The 11,410-nt window shown below is 47.5% G+C and overlaps 1 protein-coding gene across 2 annotated transcripts in view; it reads right to left on the reverse strand.

Moving 5' to 3' along the window:
• MATCAP2 (microtubule associated tyrosine carboxypeptidase 2) overlaps positions 1 to 11,172 on the reverse strand; it is a 33,613-nt gene extending 22,441 nt beyond the window's left edge. Inside the window, exons 1-2 of one of the 2 annotated variants that reach the window (XM_055123585.1) lie at positions 10,935 to 11,172; positions 1,787 to 2,079 (exon numbers count right to left, since the gene is read on the reverse strand). In XM_055123585.1, the coding sequence (XP_054979560.1) occupies positions 1,787 to 2,079; positions 10,935 to 10,959 (318 nt within the window). In that variant the 5' untranslated portion in view covers positions 10,960 to 11,172. Of the gene's footprint in view, positions 1 to 1,786; positions 2,476 to 10,934 lie in introns of both variants that reach the window. The other variant, XM_004606957.2, reaches the window with a different exon arrangement.
• Between the last annotated feature and the right edge of the window lie 238 nt (positions 11,173 to 11,410).

Below are 11,410 nucleotides of genomic sequence, written 5' to 3' on the forward strand. Positions count from 1 at the left end.
CTGATCCACAGGCCTGACTAGCCAAGAATTGTCAGGAGGGGCTCCTGGGCCCCCAAGCACTACCTAGGAGACCTTCTACCCTCTGAAAATAGACCCCAGACAAAAATAGGGCTAAACAATAGGTAATAATAGGTAACATTTTTATCACTGATCAGCAAAATCTCAACCCATTTAAATAAAAAAGCTATCCTGGGACTAGAGCGATAGCACAGCAGGTAGGATGTTTTTGCCTTGCACATGAACGACCTGGGTTCAATTCCCAGCATCCTATATGGTCCCCTGAGCACCGCCAGGAGTAATTCCTGAGTGCAGAGCCAGGAGTAACCCCTGAGCATCGCTGTGTATGACCCAAAAAGCCAAAAAAAAGAAAAAAGAAAAAAAGTCATCCCCAAACATGGAAGCAAGCTATCACAAAGTAATCACTGAGCTAAGACACAGGACAGTAGACACAAGGGCCAAGAATATTGCTCCATAGTTGGAAGCCTGCCTCATGAGCTGAGGAAGAAGGCGACTGGGGTAGAGAAGGGACCACTAGGTCAATAATGGAGGGATCACTCAAAATGGGAGATGTGTGCTAAAAGTAGACAAAGGACCAAACATAATGGTCTCTCAGTATCTGTATTGCAAACTATGATACCTAAAAGTTGAGAGAGAGAGTAAGAAGGAATGTGCCTTCCACAGAGGCAAGGGGTGGGGTGGGGTGGGTGTGGCGGGAGGGATACTGGGGACATAGGTGGTGGGAAATGTACACTGGTGGAGGGATGGGTGTTCGCTCATTGCATGACTGAAACTCAATCATGAAAGCTTTGTAGCTGTATCTCACAGTAATTCAATTTAAAAAAAGATGGAAAACAGTTTTCTCTCTAACAATGAAGAATAGACAGTAAGACAAATCAAAATTAGCCTCGAAAGACTGGTCAGGTTCCATGGTCCTTGTGCTAAACAACACAAATCCAAAGAATTGTGTCCATGAATCTCAAATCCAAAGAACTTGCAAAAAAAAATGTACATCTGAGCCAAGCACCATAGGCAAATGGGGCATGCAGTTTTACCTTGCCCACAAATTTCCAATCATGACAAAATCAAGTCAAACCTGACTCCTCCTACAAAGCCAGATGGAGCAGTCTGCTGTGAAGAATCAGAACACTGAACACTGTGCCTGGGCCTGCAGGTACAGAGCAACCTCATCAGATATTTGTGGTGTGTGCAAAGTGTCCAAATGGAGTCACTTGGAAAGTGCTGCTCAGAACCCTTTTTATCACAATTCATTATGCCTGAAGGTATGTAGAAAAATCTGAGTATTATCCTCTGTAAAGGAGCGCTTAAATTCTTGACATCGACTAATGGTTTCTAGTAACACATGAATAAAGATTCATGGACAAGAATCAAGCCTCAGTCCCCAAACTACCTAGAGCAGGAGCCGAAGCTGGAATGCCAGACAGGCCTCAGCCACAGAGAGCACAGGCCCAGTGCCTAAGCAGGCCTGGCCCACCAGGCACACAGCGCAAGTCACGGACAAGTGTGAACCTGACTCAAGCACTGCTGAAAAAGGGGCTTCTGGCCGAGACCTGTCCATTGCAGGGCAGGGGTGTGAACTGCTCCCAAGCATCTGCACAGAGATCATGGCGCTCACCTGCAGAGTTCTTGTCACTGGAGATTCATCTGCCCTAGGTGGGAGTTCAGTAAACATGGAAGTAACTGGGACATTCTAATATCCTGTTTTGCTTATAATACAGAAAATAATTGTTTTAAATGCATAGAAATAACACAATTAAAGTGACCTTACCTGCTTAAGAAACCGGTCAGAAGCTTGGCTGTGCTTGGCTAACACACTGGGCAGGGAAGGGTTAGCATACTCAAACTGAGGGTTGTAGGCGTAGTCAGACTTGAAGAACCTCAGTTTTTCCTTCTCCAAGTTGGAAGGCTTTATCGCAGTAAGTATACAAAATCTCTTCCCAGGAAAATCTTCTTTTTCAAAACTTCTAGCTAGCTGAGGCTGTGGCTTGGGCTTCAGGAGAGTGGAGAAATGGAGCTGCCTGGCCTTGGCCTTGGGCTTAGGTGGGAGGACTATGCTGTTCCCTGCAACAGAGATATCATGCGTGAACTTCACAAGACTTGACACTGAACTAGTGACAAAAACAGCGGGCCGCCTTTCCAGGCAGTACCAGGTGCCACTGCTCAGCAGAGGCAGTGGGTCCTTTGTCCCGCACGGATCTTTACTACAGCAAGAGCTAGATTTGCTGGGTTTTCTACATCTTTTGGAGTAGTTGGAGGAAGACTGTTTTTGTGAATGGTGCTTTTTCTCCTCTTTGCTCTGTAGTAACACATTGTAACTACTGGTTCCAGTTGTGAAAATGTCCTTAAGTATTCCAGGAGATAAATGTGAATTGTTTCTTTTGCTGTCAATGACCAATGAGTCTTCAGCACTTAGAACAGACTTCTTAGCAAGTTCTTGCTCAGGCCAGTGAAGCTTCTCTGTGTTAATAAACAAAATCAAAACAAAAGAAAGAACAAACACCAGATGAAGCAAATTACTAATTATATGACACTTAGCAATGTCTAGGGGTATTGGGTTGTTCCTAGACAACTGGAAGTTATACTACTAGTGTCTTTCACAAAGAGGTTGCAGGTGATGTTAAACTTAATGTTCAGTACACAGGATTTCCCCCTACAACAAAACTATGTTACTAAGTAGTGTTGAGGCATAGAAACCTTCCCCAAAGAGCAATTTTAAAGCCCAGAAGTCATGGGTTTGGTGTAAAGAATTACCATGGGAATTAATCCAAATATGAGAGTTACTTAAAAAACCCATCCTTTTAGTTACATTTTCTAGGCCAGCTACAAAATTAAGGTCGAAATATATAAAAGGTAAATTGAAGTTTGAACATTCAGGACTACATGAAACATACACTCACTCCCATCAAGGTAAGAAGTAGAAGCTAGATTGCACAAGGCCAAGGCTGACAGTGATGGACTGCACAGAGAAGTCATTCAGGAAACTTAACCAGCAGAAAGTAAACAGGACAAACAAAACATTTCTCACGGGCTGATGAGTCACAGAGGTTCGGAATTAAGTGTCAACAATGGATGGTCAAACTGGCAAGTGGGGAAAACATCCAAGTTCCCCAGCACAACGGGCCCCCCTAAAACGCCCCCACCACCAAAACAGACACTGGAGGAAGAGAGCAGAAGCCCTGTGATCAGCACAGGGTGTCACAGTTCAGGGAAGGAAACACCCGGCAGGGCCAGGAAGGTGAAGGAGGCCAGCAGGCTCTTTCCCATCTGGCCTCCCTTCTAGAAGGGGGAAAGTTACAGCAAACTAACGCCTGTGAATAAACTATTCTGAATAATTCTTGGCTTGCTTTTATTACATGTACATTATGTTTCTTTCTAAAAAAAAGACTATACCATGTAAAAGTGTCTTCTTTGGTCCCAACACTCAGTGGTTCTAGGACCAAAGAATACTGTGCTCCTTCATTTTAACATTAAGTACAGAAACTTTTAAATTTGTCATTTTGTCCTATCACAAACAATCTACACATTTCAGGATATTAAAAACAACAACAATTTTAAATCATATGCAAAAACACTCATGGAGGAGAAGGACTGGTGAGAGGGAGAGAGGCGACGGATGGTGTAGGACAGACATCCTCTACCCCAGAGCTCCCGCATTTCAGCTCACTGGCTAATGATCCCAAGGAGGCCTGGCATCCATCTGCTTAAGCTCCATCTGGGATGAGTAAGTCAGGGGCATGCCAACATTATCGTTCATAAATGCCAGTCCTGCAGACTGCTGAGATTCTATGACAGCTCACGAAAGTGGGGCAGGTGGTCTTCCACACAAGACGGGGATGAGTTAGCTTCTCAGAGTCATGCCAAAATTCTTTGTTACATTGAAAAGCATCAAGAAACTGAAAATGGCTTGCTCTTCAAGCCCATGTTCTCCCTCAAACGTGTATCTTGCTTGCTTTGCTCCGCTTTGGAAAAACCCTGGTCTCTCTTTAACATGTATTTCCCATCTTTCTCCTCACATCTTTCTAAGCAAGTTTCATCAAAACAACAACACCCCACCCCCTGAAAACTCTTTCAGTCATTTTAAATAGCTGTTTAAGAAAAAAACATTTTTTAACATGTGTAAGAACATAATAAAAGTCTGGTAAAATTTCATCGGGCTGGAGTACAGCTGTAGGGCATTCGCCTTTCACGCAGCCGACCCGTGTTCAATTCCTCTGCCCCTCTTGGACAGCCCAGCAAGCTACCGAGAGTATCGCGCCCACACGGCAGAGCCTGGCAAGCTACCTGTGGCATATTGGATATGCCAAAAACAGTAATAATAAGTCTCACAATGAGAGATGTTACTGGTGCCCTCTCAAACAAATCAATGAGCAACAGGATGACAGTGACAGTGAAGATTTCATCGAAAAGCATCCTAGTTCTCTTAAATTTATTTTTTCTAAAAAAGTTAATGCCTTCTGTTCATTAAAAAAAAAATTTTTTTTTAAATTTTGGGTCACACCTGGCAGTCACTCAGGGTTTACTGCTGGCTCTGTGCTCAAAAAACTTTCCTAGAGGTTCTCAAGGGACCATCTGTGCTACTGGGGAGCAAACTGGGGCCAGCCTCCTGTACCATAGCCCTGCACCTCTAAAACTTTTTAAAGCACAAATAGGCTTCTTAGGGGAGTAGCTTATCTTTCTGGATAGAAATAATAAGTTTCAAAAAATAATATTTCAGAGGACTGGAGTGATAGTAAAGAGAGTAGGGCATTTGCCTTGCACGTGGTCAATCTGGGTTCGATCCCCAGCATCCCATATGGTCCCCCAAGCACCACCAGGAAAAATTACTGAGGGCAGAGCCATGAGTAACCACTGTGCATAGCTGGGTGAGACTCCCAAAAATAAAAAATAAAAAAAACCCACGTTAAATTATAGGATAGCATTGGTTTGTGCTTTCTCCTCTGCCACAAGGAATTTGGGTTTCCTGAGTAATACCCATCACAGTGCTACTGAAACACCTCCATTCCTCTGATTATTGGAATGCAGATCTAGACATTTTAGGATCTCATTGGTATGTCCTGTTTCCCTTGCCACAGGGAGCTCAGGTTTATCACAGTGCTTCCAAGGCACTTGCATTCCTCTGTGTTTATCTGTAAACTCTTCTCTGTGCTCTCTTCCCCAACCTGTCTATCACCTTTTCCCCCTAGTCAGACTGTTAAGTTGTAAGGTCAGATTCCTCAGAAATCTATGATCTTATATTTGTGAATGAAATGTTGCTTTTCTCCTTCTCTCATGCCCTTTGCATAATTACTTCAGAGAAATGTCCTTTTTGTATAGACACAGGAAGACAGTTAATGCTATGCTTTTGTAACTGGGAGTTGATTGACTCTGAATAATATTCACTCCTGGGCATCTGCTTTCTCGACTTAAGCCTCAATTGCCCTTAGTTCCTAGCACCCAAAAGCAGGGTCCTGACAAGGGACTGGATGGACCCAGGGCAAGCTGTGAGCTACCCTGGCATAGAAATGGGCCAAACAAAAGCACCACGATATTTAGTATAAGTTAAGAGCATAATCATGGACAAATTCTGTCATGATACAAAAAGTAACAACTTAATTAGAACCCTGCTAGGGTTAGGAAAGACTAATCTGGCCTGAGCACTATAGTCTGAGATCTATAGCAAGATGCCTCCAGGAGAATCATCCTATAAGCTTAATGCATCTCTTACTGTATCCATACAAAATGACTAATATTATGAATGTTTCTATGTTTGTTGGACTAAGGAGGAGGGGAAACGCATCCATATTTTGCCCTTAGGCTAGTCACCTTGCTGGATGAGAATCTGTCCTAGAAGAAGTTCCTCCTGAGGGAAGGACTTTACCTCTGTTGTATGACAACACCAATGTGTAATTGTATCCCCAACCCCTCATGCTTTGGGATTAACGAAGGCTGTAAGAGTGGGCTGGGAGAGGCAGAAGCAGGAAGGAGAAGGATGAAGGAGCAGGACCCAAGAGGAGGATGAGGGGGATGGGGAAGGGGAAGATCAGGGGGAGAACCAGGAGAAGCTGAAGGAGAATCAGGAGAGGATGGAGACGAGGTTGGAATAAACTGCAATTGGGACCAACCAGCCTGGCCCTCGTTTCCTCCTTTGTCTGCCCATCACCATCGGCCATACCGGGGTGGGGGAAGTGGCCCAAGACCACCCAACGAAGGTGGCAAGAGAGAGCTGCTTCAGCTTTCGTATTTATTTTTGAATACACAATAAATTCACTGTATCACTGTCATCCTGTTGCTCATCAATTTGCTTGAGCGGGCACCAGTAACGTCTCCATTGTGACACTAGCACAGTGGGTAGGGCATTTGCCTTGCATGCGGCAGACCCAGATTCGATTCCTCTGCCCCTTTCGGAGAGCCCGGCAAGCTACTGAGAGTATCACGCCTGCACGGCACAGCCTGGCAAGCTCCCCGTGGCATATTTGATTCGATACACAATAAATTAATAAATTTTTTTAAATGCTGGAGCGATAGCACAGCGGGTAGGGCATTCACCTTTCACGCAGCTGACCCATGTTTGATTCCTCTGTCCCTCTTGGAGAGCCTGGCAAGCTACCAAGAGTATCCTGCCCGCATGGCAGAGCCTGGCTAGCTACCCGTGGCATATTGGATATGCCAAAAACAGTAACAACAAGTCTCACAATGGAGACATTACTGGTGCCCTCTTGAACAAATCAATGAGCAACGGGATTACAGTGACAGTGACAATAATATTTTTGTTCCAGAGACAGTCCAATGGGCTGAGGGCAACGTCTGCATGGGGGAGGTCTGGCATCAGTCTCCAACATCCCAGAATTCTCTAAAGCACCACCGGGAGCAAGCCCAAAGCATGGATCTGGGAACAGCCCCCTGACTACTAGGTGTAGCCCCAAACAGTATCTTCTGGTATTAAAATAGTCACTGTGCACACCTTCTCCAGATGGAGCCCTGGCGACACTGAGCAGCAACTAACACGGCTCCGGCTTGCGGGACTGGGACACATCCGAGCCACGGGGGGGCAATGGAGTGGGGCGGTGCCAGCCCAACCTCCAAGTGGTCCCGGCCACCGGTAGTCACGCCCTCGACCCACCCTCGGTGCCATCTTGCCACATTCAAGATAGAAGAGGCCAGGCATTCTGGTGAGCAACACGGCCAGAGAAATGCTCCAGTCCCAAAACCGGGCCAGCAACACCGGGGATCCAGATGGAGGAGGTACAGCCAGCACACCTTCTCCAGATGGAGCCCTGGCGACACTGAGCAGCAACTAACACGGCTCTGGCTTGCGGGACTGGGACACATCCGAACCGCGCGGCTGCTAAAATCTGGGACACATTAGAAACCACGTGTTTCTAAAATCTGAAAACATACAATCTTTTAATGGAAAACCAATTATCAAATGCTTCCTTAGTAGGGCTGTCTTTCTTGGGGGGAAACTCCAACAACAATAGTGAGTTTTGTTTTGCAATATGGAACGTAATCAAGGTAAAGAGAAAATGAAGTGAAATTCATCAGTTATATAGTTGGGGGTGGGGGGAGGGGGCAGGGGGCATACTGGGGATTTTGGTGGTGGAATATGGGCACTGGTGAAGGGATGGTTTTTGAATATTATATAACTGAGACATGATCTTGAAAACTTTGTAACTTTCCACATGGTGATAAAATAAAAATTAAAAAAAAATAGTAACTGTGGTGGGGCTGGGGGTCGAGGGCACCTGAGATAGTGGTGGAGGGAAGCAGCGCTCTGGCAGAGGGGGAGGCTTTGGAACACTCCGGCACAGACCCCCAGAGTTAACAGTAAACCATGGAGCTTCTAAAAGAGAAAATAATAAAATAAACTTTCCTTCAAGCCTAGTTTGTTTTAGTCACTATATAATGTTACATTTTAGTCATTAGAATTCTGTTTCACTATAGCCTTACTCCCCAAAAAACAAAACAAAAATCCTTTCACCCCAACTCAGTTACCCTTAGTGAAGGGGAACGAAGGGAAATACTAGTACATTACCATTGATACTCGGCATATTGACAGTAGGAGAATATACTAAAATTACCAACACAATGAAAGCTCATTTTGTGTCCAGAACAGGAGAAAAAGATCCCAGATGCCTGGCTCTCTTTCCTAGCTCTCTCAATGACCTCTCTGTAATGTTAGCTCCATCACTAACCCCTCAGTCCTTGAGTTCCATCAGAAAGAAAGGAGGAGAGAGAACACTGCTCACTGAATTCTCAGTGCCTCAGAACTAAGAGTGTGTAAGGTGGCTGGATGAAATGAAGATTAGGTCACGAGAAACACGGTCTGATGGAAAATACCGTTCAATAAATCTGGACCCATAAAACGATGATTTCATATTGGTCCCTAATACTTAAGAAGTCTGAGAACCTGAGATCATTTTATACTACGAAATGATGGTTGGCTTGATAATAAATAGAAGAATAAATAAAATAACACTCAAAGAAGATAAATACTTCAAATAAGATAAACACTGCTAATAGTTAATCATTTACAACTCAAATGATATACCAGCCAAGAACCAACTTAACTTTGTTCTGCTATAGCTTACTTGTAAAATTGTATTCTAATTCAACATAATTCAAAGTATTGATATGGGGATTTAAAAAGATAATGTAGGAGCTACTGGGGGAACTGGAAGGGAAAATAATAAAACAAAAAGTAAATGTATGTCAAGGGTTGAAACAGAAGTGCTTGTAGTCAGCAGCCCCTGTTAACTATTGTTATATAATATGCATTATCCTTACTATTGTTTCTGTTAACTACCGTCACTATTATAGTCAAGATTATATACAGCTCCTGCAGACTCCATTCAATGTGCAAATGGGGAAATATTTAGAATTATTAAATTTGAATTTTCAAGGTAAACTTAACAGTAAGTAAAGTCAGCATTTTAGAAACACTTCAGTGGTGTGTGTATAGCTAACTTCTCTAAAAAGTGCTAAAATAACAAACATCTGATTTGATTCCATTTTGAAGAGCAAAGTACACACTTGTCTTTGCTCTTATATTAACAGTTCTACAACTATGTAATGTTTAGGTGATGATAAATCAAATATGATTAAGATAGTATATAGGAAGTGTTGCTTCCATTCTGAAGGAAAAGTTTATTCTATAACTATTTTAAAGGTGGAAAGTGCCTTATTTCCATCAGTCTCTCAATGTGCTGAGCCCTCAGTGGGAGGACCTGGCGCTGCCTAGCTGTCCAGCAGGGGTGAGGGCTGGTGAGGGAAGGCTGTGCTCAGACAGCCCCTCCACAGTCCTGCTGGCCAGACTGAGCTCTCTGTCCTGCCAGTGAAATGCTGGTTATAGGGCTCTAGAACTAGTTTACCTGGTCAAGTACTATTTTAAAAAGAAAGAAGGGAGGAAAGGAGGAAGGAAGGAAGGCAGGAAAGAAGGAAGGAAGGCGAAAGAAAAAGAGAAAGAGAAAGAAGGAAGGAAGGAAGGAAGGAAGGAAGGAAGGAAGGAAGGAAGGAAGGAAGGAAGGAAGGAAGGAAGGAAGGAAGGAAGGAAGGCAGGCAGGCAGTTTGAAAATGATAACAGGTTATTTCTAATGAACCTGTAAACTTGGGCCAGACAGTACAGGAGTGAAGAGGCTCGCCTGAATCCTGACGGCCCTGGTTCAAACCACCAGCAGAACATTGGGTCCGAGCACCATCCTGAGCGCTGAGCCAGGGGAAGCCAGACTGGGTGTGGCCCAGTCCTTTCCCCCAGAAGGAAATGTTAAAAACTTAGACTTGAATAATCTTAAATGACTCTATGAAGTTTTGTTTTGCTTTTGGCCATAATCCAGCGTGCTCAGGGCTTGCTCCTGCCTCTATGCTAAAGGAAATCTTAAGTGGTGCCAGCAACGGAACCTAGGATGATCCGTGTACAAGGGAAGTGTCCACCAGGTCATGAATATCTGAATTTTAACACACAGAAACACACTGCTAACTGATCTCCGTGTATGGCACTGCAGTTAGACTGATGACGGTTTTACCAGTGACCTGGGGGGAAGGAGCTGGGGTCCTCTACACTACAAGCACCCCTCAAACGCCCACTTTGTAGCTTTACTCTAGCTGCTCTCTTTCTCTACAGTTACACTTCGGGGTGTGATCTCGGCCCCTGTCTCCAGACCTCTGCGTGTACTCTGCCAGACTCTCTCTTCGAGGCGGTGACTCGCGGATGGGCTGGGAAGGTGCCTCCGGGAACCGCGCTGCCTAGGGACGGTCCCCGTCGTCAGGGCTGGGGCGCCGCAGTGGGGCAGAGGGTGCGGCCCGCCCCCGGTTGGCAGAGGCCGGAGCCGCTGCGGGGCTCGTTGTAGGGCGCGGGGCGCGGCCAGAAGCCTCGCTCCGGGGGTGCCCCTGGGCGGAGGCTTGGAAACGCAGGGCCCTGGAGCCATCCCGTGCCCGCTGGGGCTCCCGACGAAGAGCAGCGTCTGCACCACGCCTGGCGTGCAAACACATCCCAGCCAGGGGCCAAAGGGGCTCCCCAAAGGGGCCACTCCGCGGGCACCCGGCCCGGGGCGATCCCCGCGCCCCGTGGGGTCCCCCGGGGGAGCAGAGCGTTGCAGGCGTGACCCCCCAAACCCAAACAAACAAAACCTAACGCCAGTGTAGGGTTGCCAGTGCAGTCGCGAGCCACGGGCTGTCCCCGACGAGCGCGCGAGCGCAGGTGGGCCCGGGCCGCCCCCCACGGCACCCAACCGCCGCGAGCCTCGCGTGGAGGCGCCGCTTCTGCTGTCCCCGAACGAGCCCCGGACACGGACACGCAGCTGCCCCAGGGACGGCGATTCGGGCCCCGGGTCCCGGGGCCGCTCCCCTGCTCCCGCTGCCCCGGCATGCCCCGAGCCCTCCCGAGAGCCCCGAGCCCCCCGAGAGGCCCCGAGCCCCCCGAGAGGCCCGCCCCCCCGCCTCACCCGTCACGCGGATCGACTCCAGCATGGTCCCGCCGGCGCCGCGGGCTCGGGGGGCGCGGCGGGTGCGGCGGGCTCCGAGGCCGGTGCTGGTGGGGACAGGCGAGTGTGGACCGAGAGGACGCGGTCGGGAGCAGCGCCGCGTCCCCGCTAGGCTCCGAGGGCCAGGAACGCCCAGCGGTCCCTGGCGCCCGGTGACGCGGCCCCGCCGTCGCCAAGCAACGCCTAGCCGCCGCCTTCACAAAGCGGGCGCGGGGCCGCCCGGCCGCGGAACTACAACTCCCGGCGTGCACCGGGTTGCGACGCCCTTGGCTTGCGGGTCCCGGCCGGCGGCGGCTCGCGGCGCACACTGAGCATCCCTGGCGGCCGCTGGAAAGCTGGCCTGCCCCCCTTTCACTTTCAGGGCGCGAAAAAGTCCCACTAGCTTTAGGCTGAGCACGGTCGTGGAAGGCTGCAAGCCTTAATGACTACGTATTTCG

Source organism: Sorex araneus, chromosome 1 (genome assembly GCF_027595985.1).
Source record: "Sorex araneus isolate mSorAra2 chromosome 1, mSorAra2.pri, whole genome shotgun sequence".
Classification (NCBI taxonomy): Eukaryota; Metazoa; Chordata; class Mammalia; order Eulipotyphla; family Soricidae; genus Sorex; species Sorex araneus.